Below are 15000 nucleotides of genomic sequence, written 5' to 3' on the forward strand. Positions count from 1 at the left end.
CTGATAGCAGGCGAACAACTGTGATCCATTTTCTCTTCCAGAGAGGCTGAAGTCCTATTTCAGTAGAACAAAGGGAAACGGTTAGCCAAGTGCTACCTCCCAAATGGCGCCTTGCGGGGCCAAGTGTTGCCTCATTACATGCAGAAGAAAATTAATTGAGTAGAAATATTTAATGGCAAAGTGGTATAAATATAGAATTGTGCAATACAATGGGATAACGACCCCATGAAACTTCTCTAATTTGATGTCAGTTACGATCTGTAAGGGGTGAGAGCAGAGTTTCCCTCCTTTAAAATCGATGCGATCTGTATGGATGAAGGATGTGGCGGAGAAAAAATTGGGGGACCAAAAAGCAGAGAGGGAGAAAGACCACGGCTGTCTGATTTGGTGTAAGTGACAGTTGGGGAAGATTCCTGAGCAAGTTCACCGAACCTTGATCGCTAATACCTTTAACTAGGGAATTAGACTCAAAGAGGCTTTTCTGACATGGCAGCTTTTAGAAAAATATCACTGATCCACATCAGCCATCTCATCGCCGACTTTAAGCTTTTGAGAGAAGAATTTTCTGACAAACAAGTCAGGAATAATCACAGTTTTTGTGCAGGGGGGAGTAAATTACCCCGACTGCAATCATTCAGTTGTCAAAGAAGGGGCGCGTCAAAGTCGTCCCCGCCCGAGAGTCCGAGAGACGAATGTCAGAGCCGTGAGACTATAATAAAACTCAAAGTGTATGTCACATTTAAAGGGCCAGCGTCTCGACGCAGTCACTCGTGAACACATGCTCTGCCAAGCGGTGACATCACACCTCGGTTGTTGCCATGGGCACCCGTGCTGCCCTTAGATAAGCGCCGGCCTCTCTCCTGGGGTTGCTGAACCGAGTGACAACTCTGTCACATGTCTGGGCTGCAGGACCGCTGTCCCTCAGTCCCGGAACACAGAGTTCGCTCCATGTTTTCATGCAAGTATTGATTAGGAGCCTTTTTATATTGTTTATCTATATTCATGAGGCCGGTGTGTACTTTAAGACGCGGCGCTGGAGCCAAAGTGCACGCTGAATTAAAGTTTAATTTGGTGCAGAACGACAGGAGGAAATGATAATAAGAGAAAAGCTTCGAAACTGGCACTGCAGAAATGCAATCCGCAATTATTCACTGTGATGACACAGCTGACAATGCTGGTAATTAAATTAAATACTGTTTTAATAAGATACAATACTGTATTTAAAAGATTATCTGCACCACTGCTGTCCCTTGTTTATTCTCCGGTCATAAAACAACTCCTAGTCTCTCAATTAATTAGTCGGGCCCTCTTTGGTGAGTCTGCATCATTATTATGATTGATAAAGTCCCATTGATCCAGTAAGACTGGCATTTTATAACGTCTCTATCCGATTTGAATCATAAGCCTTTTAATCCAGCTCCTCACACACACACACACACACACACACACACACCTTAATTTGTGTAAACACTCAATTATTGTCTGTTTCATGATCAATAAATATGGTTTTACACACTAAAGCGGTTCTCTCTGCCGCTCTACACACTCAGAAAACTAGCTTAGTTGTTATTTCTTTATTTTTCTGTTCTTCCTCTTGTTTATTTATTCGCTGATCTGTTAGTTGTTATCTATATGTTAGCATCTCTGGGGCGGGGGATGGGCTGTGTGGTAACGGGGGTCTAGTCAGTAAGGATGTTGGGATTAATTCAACGCTTTAAAAAGATTAATGTTTTGTTGTTCTTTTTTCAATATCTCGCTGTGGATTCGACAGAAACTAAAGAGTGAAAATGTTCTAAATTTAAAGTTGGCGTCCACAGTTTTTCCATCCATGTGTGGGAAAAATGGATTTTCAGGTCCACCACAAACCAGAGGCGCTGTCGGCTACGTGACGCCACAGCTAACAGCAAGCTAGTTAACAATAGCAAGATGCAGTTACGGGTGGTGGTGGTGGTGGTGGTGCAGAGCTCACACACTGACATTATGAGGAATATTTAGAGCGGAGCTTACCGATGTCGGACATTTCAGGGACTCTGGCCATGTACAGGTCCTTGGTGAATCGCGGCTCGTTGTCGTTGATGTCGTGGATCTTGATGATGAACTCGGACTGACCCTCCAGCGCCTCGTTGGTGAAGCGGTTGACGGCTTTGGCGTGGAGGATGTAGTAGGCCTTCTCCTCCCTGTCCAGCCTCTTGGTGGCGTGGATGTCCCCTGACTTCTCGTCTATCTTGAAGAGGGTCCCCGCTCCCTCCCCCGTGAGGACGTACCTCACGCTCCCGTCTCCTCGATCCGAGTCTGAGTGAAGCTGCGGCAAAGCAAAAAAAAAGGAAATGCGGATCCCTGCGGTGCCAAAACAATTTCAACCTACAGTTCGCAGCATTTGCATTAATACATTTCCACTTTGTCGCTCTCTGTTGCTAATTGCTAAAGCACAACACCGATTCAAACTCCGGTCCATGAAAGCTTTCACATTTGCTTAATCTGCTCTCGCATGAACACCATGTGTCGGCCGGCTCTTTGCAGGGAAATATCTCCTTGTTAGCATGAGCAGAAACCGCCATCGTGAACACAAACATCATCTGCATAAAGTTTAAAAAAAAAAGAGGAGCATCACAGTGCTGGCTGCACCGTGTGATTGACAGGTGATCTCTGAGAAGTGCAACAACATGTCAACGACATCACATTTCAAAGGAGAATCACAGCTCTCCACTTAAGTATTTCTGATACACTGTGCACATATCAGTGATCTGACCATCCTGGGCCTTGGCGAAGAAACGCCGACAGCTTTGATAAGTGCGCTCGGTGTTATTTAACAGATTCATATCATCTTTAGTAAACTGTCATCGCGTTACGACGGCACACATCCGTGGCTTCACCTCGTCCCTGTGAAATTCACATCCTGCCAAGAGGAGCGTTTGAATTGTTGCGTTTGCTGCCGTTGTTACATACAGGTTGTCATCGAGCTTGCATTTTCACAGTGCTGTAAAACTGTAAAACCGAACGCCGGTGGATCGGAGCCTGCGAGGCATCAGCGTGGTAGCGCCCGCCGCCTGCCAATCCCCGATGGATCAGCAACATGAGCGACATGCCAGAGGACCACCAGAGTCCACTTGTCCGCAGAGCTTCTCATTATTATTTGCTCTCTCCCTCTCTATCTCCTGTTTAATTTTTTTCTGCATGAACAGCAGCTTAGCATGCGCTGACATTTTAATTCCGCCACCAAATCCCCCCCAACATATTTATCTCAGAGAACTCATCAAAAGCTTGTCCAGTCGTTCCCCTCCCACTGCTTCCCTGCCTACTTCCCTTTCCCCTCTTTAATAACCGAGGACATGGTAATAATTGCAGGGGGAGGTAAAGGGCAAAAGGAGGGCACACGTTTGCAAAGCACAAACCGAGGCTAACGCGTGCGAGTGTTTACCACATAAGCGGCGGCGGGACATAGCTCTGAGGTCTGCTATTGACACCTTGTTAACCGAAGTGAGCCGGCGTGTTTGATTTCGACAGTCTGAATGCATATTTTCCTTCGAGCGCGAGTTGCTGTTGTGTCTACAAGCGTTCTTGGCTCTGCCGGTGGACAGACTGAGGGGGGATATTGTGCGTTGCAGCTGGGTCACGTGGGAGCACATTGCAAAGTCTCCCTTCTCATCATATATTAAAAAGCTTTTCATCCCAGGTGCTCGGAAGCTTTACTAATTCATGCTGTTTTATCGGGGCGAAGCTGGCACATGTGAGGCGAACAGCTTTGTGGATTAGCATCTTTAACACTATTTTGTTCGCCTGCTTGAACGCTGGTAAAAATGACTGTTTTCATTCCTTTCTCTGTCTGTCTAACCGAGCCAGTCGAGTGTGTTGCAGAATTTTAGCGTCGTCGGATTAGGATCTCGAACGGAGCCCTGTTTCATTAACCCACTTGAATTCTGGTCAAAACACTTTTTTTTTGTGGTTGTTGTTGTTTTGTTTTTTTTATTCTCTCAGTCTAACCAAGCCAGAAGAACATCCTGCAGAATTTTATTTGTTTTCTGTTCTGCTTTACAGTATGTTCTTCCAAATAGAGACTCAGTTGGCTGAAAACAATCCACTTCAACATTATTATCTTTCTCCCGCTGTTATAGCCGCAATGTCCTTTTCTATGATTGTCTATCAAGCTGCCTATCTCTGCCGGCACGACAATTCAGTTAATAACCGTTGAGTCCTCTCCGGCTGAGATGTGAGATAGACAGTGTGACATATGCTGTGTCGACTGTCATTTCTATGGAAACAGAGAGATCTTGTGGTTTTCAAGAGTTCCCCCTCGCTCTCCTGAAGGATATTACAAGGCAGCTCGGAGTATCGAGCTCCGGTGCCTGCTGCAGTGACCCCGTCCCTCCCAGTTGCCCACCTTGCTGGAGAGCAGAATTTACTGCTGCCCTTCTACTCAAATTAAGAGGGGAAAAAAAAACCTCTCCCGGAAATCAATGTGGCAGCCCAACGTGCATTCACAATGGCCCTTTGATCAATTTATATCGAAAATACAATTAAACTGTCACAGGGGGAGAAAAGAAAGCCACATGTGCAGTCAGTATGGTCACCAAGAAGCTCTGCAACATCAATAACTAGCCTTTTCTCCTCTGCCCTCCTACGGTACCAAATCGTAAAAAAGGCAGAGCGCATGACGCTATATCCATTAACACCGGGGCTTCTGGAACGGAGCAAAAAAAAATCTCCATTTTGAAAATCGTTGTGTCTATAATAGAGGCCAAAAATCGTTGTTTTCTTAAAGGAGCAGCGTGTAGGATTTAGTGGCATCTATCAGTGAAGCGCGACCCCTCACCTCAGCCTCCCTTTCCATGCATGCAGGAGAAGTGTTTGGTGTGTCCGTTCTGGGCTGCTGTAGAAACATGGCGGCTCATTCTAAAAACACGAGGATGCATGATGCAAGGTGCACGAATGACTACGCTATTATGCACATTAGTTTCACCAATAGAACCCACTAAATCCTAAACTCTGGACCTTTAAAGGAACAGTTTGACATTCGGTGAAATGTGCATGTTTTCCTGTCCAGTTCAGTTAAGGCCACAGCCAGCAGCTGTTAGCTTAGCTTAGCATAAAGTAGTTGTTTTGGGCATTTCTGTATGGATGAAACAAAATTGATAGAATGTGTGAAGTCATGAGCTTTAGAGGTGCTGGTAGCCAGATGTTGTGACCTTTGGAAAGATGCAAGCTAACTGATTCCACTCTTTTAGCTAGCCTAAGCTAACCAGCAGCTGGTGGTAGCTTCATTGTTAGCATACTGATGTGAGAGCGTCATAAAAACATCTCATCTCGCTCTCAACATGAAAGCAAGTGATCACATTTCCCAAAATCTTAAACTATTCCTCCTTTAAAACGGAAAAAAACAGCCTGTCATTGGAGTGGCAAATTATTTCAAAGTGTTTGCATCAGAAAGTGACTCAATAATATTCTAAAAGTGAGCGTCTGTATGTTGAATGAAAAAAAAGAACAAGTTGCTGCACTCAAATCAAGAAAAATGAAAGTTGATTTCAGAGAATACTTGAAACGAGTTGATTTGCATTGGAAACAGGTTGAAATAATCTGACGTGCTTAAAGAAAATAAATGTTCAAGGACCCAATTACAGACAAAAATGAGCAGAGAAAATGTTGTTGCGGTGAATCAGCTGTGAAACAAACCATTATGCTATTATATTTACTTTAACCATTATATCATCAATGACATGCTATATATTTGAAAGCCTTCCACTCAATTAGCCATCTCTTCGAAGTGATACCATAATATTTCCAATGGTTGGCATTTTTTCACAGTAGAAGATATTTATTTCCATTCCTACGTGCTTCATCTTGCAGTTTGAAGTGGGCTGAGAAGTGAAGTGGTACTCATCAGACATCTGTGCGTGAGAACTTAGAAGCGAGCCGTCTTTGTTTGTGAAATTAATCAGCTTCAAGTGCAGCAAATGTTAGTGCAGACTCGATCTGGACGCCATTTGTGCTCCGCTCGAGTTAGGCCAAAAAGATGGCAGTGGGAATGGGCTGCTTAGGGCAATTAGCCAGTTAGCCTTTAAGGCCTTGTGTCCTGGCCTGTCGAGAACTGGCTGCCTTCTATGTAGCCAGATGGTAGCCTCAGACTGTGCACAAAAATAGCCTACTCAAATGTCTATTGATGTGTGAACTTCATGTATGCGGTCAGAGCTGCAGAGACTGAAAGGTGAAATGTCATTTAACATATATTTCTCTCTTGTGGACGTCTGACATCTTATGTTTTGTGTCCTGTGCATAATTTCCAGCATGTTATATTTTAATTACAGGCAATTCTTAGCAGTTGGTGTTCACTTTGCTGCAGGGCTGCAGCTACGACCGAGGACACCGAAGTCATGTGTCCTCTGTGATGTTTCTGGGAATTTGGGGGATTTTTAACAACACAAATATTTCTTTATTTTGCACAATTACACACAAACTGTGCATGCTGTCTTTTTAAGGCTGATTCTGATATTTATTTTAGATTTGCTGTCTTACACTGCAAAAAAAATGAGGCCCTATATTTATTGTTCTCTTAAAAACATGTAAAAACTGCTAGTTTAGTTGGAGTGTTTGAAGCTGTTTCTAGTAAAAATCAACTGGCTTTATTATATATCAGCATTTTCTAACAGCAAGTTTAATTCTTCTTGACTACAGTGCAACAACCTGCATTATCCTTTCACTTTTTCTTTAATGCAGACACAAATTTTTGGAAAATTTTTGAGAAAATTTCTTGATTTCTACAGGAAAGAGGGACAAACATTGGTCATGCAAAATAGGATTTTGGCTTTCGTTTTCAAGAAAAACTCGTTTTTTCAGCTCAAAATGGGAATATATGTCTTAATAACACTGAGATTCTGGATGATGATAACATCTTCCAAAAAATGCAGTTCTATAACTTACTAAATATGAAATAATTTATAATAATCTGAAACTTTTTTGGTCAAAAAGATGAATTTGGAGTGAAATCCCGGCTACAGCCCTGCCTTGCTGTCATATCTGCTTTCCATTCATTTGAATAAAACTTGGCCGACTTCTTGATTGAAGAGAAAAGGCCTGAGTGTTTGATGATAGCAAATCAATTAATCCCACCCTGACCGAACCAGCGGGTGTTAGACACAGCAGTGGGCAGGTGATAGCACAGAAACAATTGCAAGGTGCTGCGGTAATGTTGGCGTATCTCGCTCAGACATCGCTTCGCCCCTGCGATGTTGTCAGACAGATGTTTGCCGGGCCTCGTCGCTGCACGACCCCATCACACCCTTTCCACCGCTGCGAAAGGAGAGGAGCGTAATTGAAGTCACTCCCCCCTCCCAGCGCACAAGCGGGAACTTATCGCCTAATCAACAAACACTGCCAATGTGTGCACCAGGTCGCCGCTGGAGACCGCAGGGGTTGCCATGGCGCGGGCACAGCCGGGCCTGTGCCATATTGCAAACTCCTTGCCTCTTTGCCAAGGTGAGCAGCTGGTAATGGGGGAGCATGAGCAGGGACCAAAAATCTACCCCCTGCAAACAAACACACAAATCCCTGCACCTTTCCACTCTGCTGCCATAAGACGCTCGAGTCCTCCCCCCAGGTCGCCTCAACCGCTGAGTCATACAGGACTGGGAAGCGCATCATGTCTGCGCTCATTCGCCTTTTCTTCTTTCCTCTGATTTGCAGCCCAGGAGCCAGCGTTGCAGGCATGCGTGTTTGCATGCACGCCACGATGTCTTTGTTCACATACAGACAACATTGCTTACTTGCTAGGGACTGTGTTGAGGAGTCTACCCACCGGGCCCAGAACTACTGGGGCCTATCAGGGGCTGTAAATACTTTATGAGATATGATAGTACAGCACAAACACTCCTAAACCACAGGCCATTAACCATTTTCAGTGGATATGTGCCCTTTGGTAAAGTAAGAAATAATGAAATAAACAAACATTCTCTTCCCCCAGTGACAGCCCCGGCCCTCTGAGGCCCGAATGCAGCTCGCCTGCTAATGAGAGGCAGTGTGCAATTCCCCTCCTGCAGGAGAAAAAAAAAATCATTGGCCAATACAGCAAGATTAGCAAGATTAGGAGCCAACCAGCTCCCCGACAAGACACTGCCAGAGTCTGCCCCCCCCCGCCCCCCTCATCTCGATCGCCTCTGTTAATTCCTTCCTGTTCCAACTGCTTTTGTTATGCTTGTTCAGGAAAGATTAAAGTTTCATTTGTTAGCGTTTCACAACTCGACAAAGCCGCCGCCGTAAAAAGAAAAGAAAAGAAAAAATCAACCGGGGGGAGATTGAGTTTACCAAATAACTGGAGACGGGATGTTGTAATTCAAGTGCAGTTTCATCATTCTATCTTTTACTGTGTGTCAAGAACTGCTCCCTTGTTCATAATAACCTGCCATTGTGTTATTTCCAATTCATTTCTTCACCACAAACAAAAGTGGTTTTGTTCCATGCTGTGTTCTCTAGCTGCTATGATGTCACTCGCAATGACAAAAGCCCTCGCTTTTGTGTTTTTCTGAGTTTTTCTGCGACTTCAGACCCTCTCTGCTGTGAGAGCATGGCCTCCACCTGAGGACACAGATGGTTGTTCTCCACGTTGAGCCATTTGTTCGACTCAAAAGCTATTCATTCCTTTTAGGAGCTCATTCATCTGTTGCACTTTATCGAGCAATTAGCAAACAGTAATTGCAATCAGATAAGATCTACGTACCGCAATCCTATGTGACAACCGGCTAGTGAGCTGGCAACGAGGAAGAGCGCTCAGCTGCATGTGCTTGTGGGAAACAACAAGCGCTCGGAGTCATGATTAAGTGCGGCGCTCGAGGGTTGATCCCGGAATGGCGCCTTCAGGAGACGGGCTCTTAGGCCGCAGCCTTTGGCCCTCTAAGTGTACGCCACACTCAGATAATCCATTCTTCTTTTGCTATTAGCCCTTTTACAAGCTAAGAGGACGAGCGGCACATCAATCACCACTCTCTGAAGACAAAGTGGTTTGATGGTGCTCGCCGCTTTCTTTTGATCTTCATTCACTCTGTTTTTTTTTTGTTGTTCTTTTCAACTTTTTGCCTCTTTCTCGTATTTGCTCGCCTCGCGCCCGCCGCGAGTGTTGTAATCCTTTTAGACCGGGGCTGAAAGTCAACCCTCACTCGGGGAGGACGTATGTTGCAGAATCTCATTTGGTTGGATGACTCTATCCTCCGCGGACACACGATAGGAATGCAAAGCGCCGGCCCCATTCAACTCCTCGCACAAAACAGCCTTTCTTCCTCCTCAGTCGTCCTGACCTTGCGACGATGCTTCACAATCTCCTCAATTACAGTAGGTTGGGAGAGGAGACTGATATCTTGACTTCCACTCCGCTGCATGTAAAGCAAGCATTATTTGGCCCGTCCTCTTGTACATCCCCCAATGTTATCTAGGTCGACACTGTGTTTTCATTTTGTTGAACAAATAATACCTTCGGAGGAAGTCATATTTTACTGCGGGGCGAGACAGCTGCTTTCGGACGGCTTGATGTGAGCGGAATGGACGCGGCGCAAGCGGCCACGGAGCTGACAGTAAGCACAAAATATATTGGACAGCCAACAGCAAACAAAGCCCGAGGATGGATGGATGGATGGAAGTCCGATACGTGAGCATTAGCCGATCAGAGCATCATGTCACGTCTGCTGTCTCGTGATGGGATGATTCCCGTATTCTCAGAGACAGACTGATGCATTCGTATACAGGATGTTACTCATTCTGAAGCACCTCGTCACGAGCAGATCTTTTTCCTTTGAGTGTAGAGATTAATAGAGGATAATTACGGTATCTAGAAAGCCATTACGCGACACTGCAGAGAAAATCCACTGCAGGTGGTTTGGTTTTTCCCCTTTCAGTGCTATTTTAGAAACTAAACTTTCCAAAAATATTCTATCACAAATTCTGATTTTTTTGTGTGTGTGACTTTAAATATGCAAATAAAGCAATATCTGGTGAAGTTTGCATTCATTTGGATTGACGGACAGGGAGGATTTTTTTTTTTTAAAAACTGCCTTTATAAATATGTATTGACCAGACAGCCCATAATGAGCGAATGAACGAACTGAAATAGCAACTTTTCAAATGTCGGCTTGTAAAAAGTTCAAGTTTTGTTGTTTAGACGGTGTCGTGGAAACTTTAAAAAAAAAAAAAAAACCAATCCCAGCGGAGTGAACAAAGAGTAAACAGTGAGCAGAGACTCCAGGAGGCTGGAGGCTGCGGATTCGATGCACTGAGGCCAAGGACAGCTTTTCGAGTTTAAAGTTATAATGTGTGAGATGGAAGTTGTGGCGTCTTCACTTCCTAAAGATCACTCATCAGCTGAACGGCGGAGCCAGTATCTCTGGGCTTCCTCTCTCTTTTCCACGGGGGCTGCACCTCCTTTATTCATCCCGAACAAACTGCAGCCACACCCAAAGGGTTGAAATCCCGATGAAATTTCAGACGGGCTCACGTCTCTCTCTCGAGAGCCGAGCTGAAAGTCACGATTTATTTACCGTTTCGGTTTATAGGTTATAAATAGAAACATTTCTACTCAAACAATGTTAGTTAAAGGAGATAGAAATTAAAACACAAATTAATTCCTGCTGCCGACAGGGAAGACGCTTTGGGAAACAAACATCTGAGAAATATGAGAAACATTTTTATAAGCAAGTTCTCAAATGTTAAGTTCGGTCTAAAGCAGCTCTGCAGGAACATGGCCTGAATAAAAATAGATTATAGCAATACTATCCAGGTGTCTATGAGTGGTTCTAGTGTACGAATCTGGTTTCAGATCAGATGAGCTAATCTGAAATCATCTCACGCATCTGCTATAATCTGACCACACGGGGGTGGGGTTTAACAGAGCCTGTATGTGAATGTGTGCGTGTTCACCGCCGCCATGAGGAGCAGCTGTGGCCTGTAAGTGTGTGCTGCAGATGTGGCGGTGTGGTCCTCAGTGTGTCTGACGAAAGGAAAAAACAGAGAGAGGATGTCCTTTAACTACCTTTCCGACATACTGCATGTCTGTCCCGGTGTACTCCTCCAGCAAAAAGAACTGGTTCCACATCCAGCCTCGTTTGGAGCGCCGGAGCGGCACTCCGTTGGCGTCCTGTCCTATCAGCCCTGTGGACCCCCTCCGACCCCCTGTAGTCCTTCGCAGGGCCCTGAGCCCGTACCCTGGAGAGCTGAGGTAGGCCATGGCCCACATCACCATCAATACGCAAACTTTCCTTCTATCCATGGCCACACCACCACAACCGTCTGTCTTCCCCCCTCCTCAGTGTCCAGTCGTTCTTGGTCAGAGTGCTGGATCAGTCCTCATGCTGTAATCTACTGAAGCAGAAAAGGCTCCTCGGACTCACATGGGGCGGCAAACAGCACCTGGAACATTTACACAGAAAAACAGAGTGTCAATATTGGGAGGGGAGGCAGCAATTTGTTACCGCACAAGCTCTCGTTTTGCTTCATAACCTGTGGTCAGGACCAATTGAGACGCGCTACTTTTAGAAATGAGTCCAGAAGAGGCGCCGATAGGGAGTGAAAAGACGCAAGACTTCTTCAGATTTCTTTCAAAATATGTTCTTCGAGAGTTTTCTAAATCAATAGAGATCTAGAGAAGATCCGTGAAGTTACAGCCAAAAAGTCTGAAATCATAACAACTTAAAAAGCTGAATAAAAACCAAAATGAGTAACACATGAGCACAAAACATGGCTGTGAACAAGGCATGAAAATGATAACTGATAACAGCTGTGAGAGGGTTAGGGTTAGGGATCCATACGTACTGCAGGTGGTTTCCTGCTAAAACTTGTTTCAGTGAGCGACGTGAGGCGACCCCTAATGTACAGCAATCACTTGATACAGGCTGCACTGAGTGAAAATGCAAACCGTCCCCTCCAAAAAACATCCGTACGGGTCGGCTGTGAAAGCATCTTACAGAAACATACTTAAGTAGCTAACTATTTTAACTCAAACCACTGTTTCTTAAACCGAACCAAGTAGTTTTGGTGCCGTAACATAAGCAAACTGCGAGCATCCACAGCGATAACCACGTGACCTCCTGCTGGCGCTCTCTAACCGTCACGTTCTGTCGTTCTGGGACTCATTGGCAAACAATGGCTGTTCTGTTGTTGAGGTGTGAGGACGCGTTGTGAAGATGATGCCAAAATACAAGAGCAACCGCACAAATTATTCATTAAAAACATCCTTGCTTCCAGCTCTCTGATTTCTTACGTCTTATTTTCATTAACACAGCTTTTGCCTCAGGTCTGTGTGTCTTATTTACAGCTTTTGCTTTTTTTTTGTTCGTGTTACAAACATCAGACGTTTTGACCATAAACCGACTTCCCGTACAGTGCTGAGATGATTCATGGATGTTGGTACGTGCAGTCTGGAGAGCAGACTTGAAATCTGATTGACTTCTCTGCTGCCGTGCACGCACATCCACACAATCCCCGATATACATTCATGTGCACACACATACTGCATGTCGACTGTCAGTCATCTGATTGATTGGCAGGCCGAGTGCTGCCTAACCCGATAAATATCAGATTAGAAATATTACACATCAATGTATAGGCTTACATCTTGTACAGCATGTGTAGAGCTACTTTATCTGCATTAAGCCCCTGAATCAACATCTAATAGAGTGCAAGGCTCTGTGTGGAGCGGCCCGTTCTATCTTTTTAAACAATCTGCTTCGGCACACTTTGTTATCAGACCCAGCAGAATGCCAATGGAGACCCTGGGCAATGTCAACCCCAGTTTATTACCTTAAGATCAGTGTAAAGATACTGAACAAAATGACTGTTTGCAAACCACAGAGAAGGGCCTTGATGTGAGCAATGGCACTCTGCCTCTCAATCGTTGCTCCCACCCATCCTCTTTCCTCTTTCTCTGTCAGCTATCCTCCAAAGGCCAACACAGAATGCGCTGGCGAATGTGAGAAGGAAACGGAACAAGAGGAGCAGCGCGGGACGGAGGTGGACGAGGAGGAGGTAGGAAGAGAAAAGCAGACCATGTATTCTGCTTTTGTTCTCATTATTCCTCCCCGGCTGGGCGATATCCAGGCCGCCAGCGTTCCTCAGCTGGGGTTTGGTGGGAGGGTTATCAGCGGGTCCGTTGGGGAGTGTCTGCAACGTTCCTCCGTATCACACGTTCTCAGAAGGAAGGCGGAGGGAGCAGAGGCACCGGGGGGGTACCGGAGGGCGCGGCCCAGCCCGCTGTATGGCAGGTCTGGTCGGCTTCCCTCGCACAGTGTGCTGGGGAATGAGAAAACCATGTCTCTGGACGTGAATTAAGTACCCTGACCTGCATGCAGAAGTGGAGCCAGACAGACTGAAGGGAGTGAGGGAAATGGAGCGAGAGACGAGGGGCGAGAGGAAAGGTGTCGGCGAAGGGGGGGAGGAGGCAGCGCCGCTGCCACGCCACCGCAAATTTGTCTTGGATACCAGCGCTAAGTTTAGCATCTGAAAATCCGATACCGCAGAAATAAAGAAAAACCGTCAAGGAATGTCACGGAACAACCGCCGAGCTCTACACAAACAGATGTCTTACCGCGGCGACGGGGACAGCTTTACAGCAACTTTTGTACAGGGGTTTTGATGTCGGCTGGGTGTCTTTGTTGGCTCGATAAACAAAATACAGTAGCAGCATATTTCACTTCTGTGCCGCTCTGTCAAGCTGTTTGCGGCGAAGAAAGATTTGGTTCAAAAACAACAAAGAGTTTGATACAGTTGTGTGTTTTCAGCTATTTTGCTCCGTCTCTCCGCCGGCTCATAAAGACGGTTCTACTATCTTGTTTACTTTCTCTCCTGCAAGCCCGTCCCAAAGTGCACCGAGGACACAGATTCCAACATCATGAAGAAAACTGGCGTCGACCGTGAACCGTTTCCCGTCAACAGTGCTGCGGCGTGCCTTGCTTTGCCACAGTTTACGTCCTCACATGCCCGGTGAAAAGACGGGAGTCACATAGCAGGCTGCAGAACAGCTAGCTAACAAGCAAGAAAGCAAACTTTATCTATTGTGCACAGCGGGTTTCAAAACAGTAGCTTCAAAATGCTTTGGACGGGGAAGAAGAGAGAGAGAGGGAATAAAAGAAGCAGACAAAATGCTGTATTAAGCTCTAAAAGGAAGAAAAAAACACCAAAAATAAGACAGTTACCGATTAGCATGCTAGCTTGTTCACTTGCTAGTTGGCATTAGATTGTTTTGAGAGCTGCAGAACCCAAAAATATCCAGTTTGTAACTATAAAGCAGAGAAAAACAGCAAATTCTTGCATTTGACAAGCTGAAGAAGAAAATGTATATTTTATTTATTTTTTAAATTGATTATCAAAAGAGTTTCTGGTTAGTTTTCTTTCAGCAAATATAAATTCAGCGACTAAAGTGCATTGAATTATCGACAGCTTGTCAAAAAAGTACAAGCGTCACACAACAGAATAGGTGCTGCCTTGACATTGCGGCGCGCTGGCTGATGGCAAACTAGCCGCCGTCAAACTGCCTTCACTCTTGAAACAAAAGTCCCAGCCCAGGTGTTTGTTTACGGCCTCTGGACGAAACATCCAAGTGGACTTTCAGCATTTCAGAGGACGCCTGCTGAAAGTTTCTGATATCAGATGTAGTTACCGTGACAACACGAGGGGGCAAACGGGGAGAGAGGGGGAGTGAAGGAGAGGTAGAAACGTCCTGTCAGAGCAGCGTCAGCAGTCAGGCTGGGAGACTGGCCCATCCATTACGCTACCTGTCTTCCAGAGGCAGCCAAGGCATGCCCTGCTTTCCCCTTATGAGGCAAATTGCAAGCGGCTGAAGCTCGGGGTTAGGTCCCCTCTTTCTCTTTTCCCTCATGCGTTGCAGTTTATAGCACTCCACCACCCTTCAACTCACATCCACCCTCCCCCTCTTGCCCCCACATCTCATCCCCATCCCCCCACCCTGCCTCTGCCTACTTTGCTTGCATAGGCCGGAGCTGATATGCATTATCGCTGGGCTTTTCGCTGAAAGCC

At 45.6% G+C, this 15000-nt stretch overlaps 1 protein-coding gene across 1 annotated transcript in view; it reads right to left on the minus strand.

Moving 5' to 3' along the window:
- LOC121623706 (cadherin-6-like) overlaps positions 1-15000 on the minus strand; it is a 51726-nt gene that overhangs the window by 20220 nt on the left and 16506 nt on the right. Inside the window, exons 2-3 of the mRNA XM_041961101.1 lie at positions 11003-11379; positions 2008-2302 (exon numbers count right to left, since the gene is read on the minus strand). Coding sequence (XP_041817035.1) covers positions 2008-2302; positions 11003-11239 — 532 coding nt within the window. The 5' untranslated portion in view covers positions 11240-11379. The remainder of the gene's footprint in view (positions 1-2007; positions 2303-11002; positions 11380-15000) is intronic.

The sequence above is a fragment of the Chelmon rostratus genome, chromosome 20, assembly GCF_017976325.1.
Source record: "Chelmon rostratus isolate fCheRos1 chromosome 20, fCheRos1.pri, whole genome shotgun sequence".
Classification (NCBI taxonomy): Eukaryota; Metazoa; Chordata; class Actinopteri; order Chaetodontiformes; family Chaetodontidae; genus Chelmon; species Chelmon rostratus.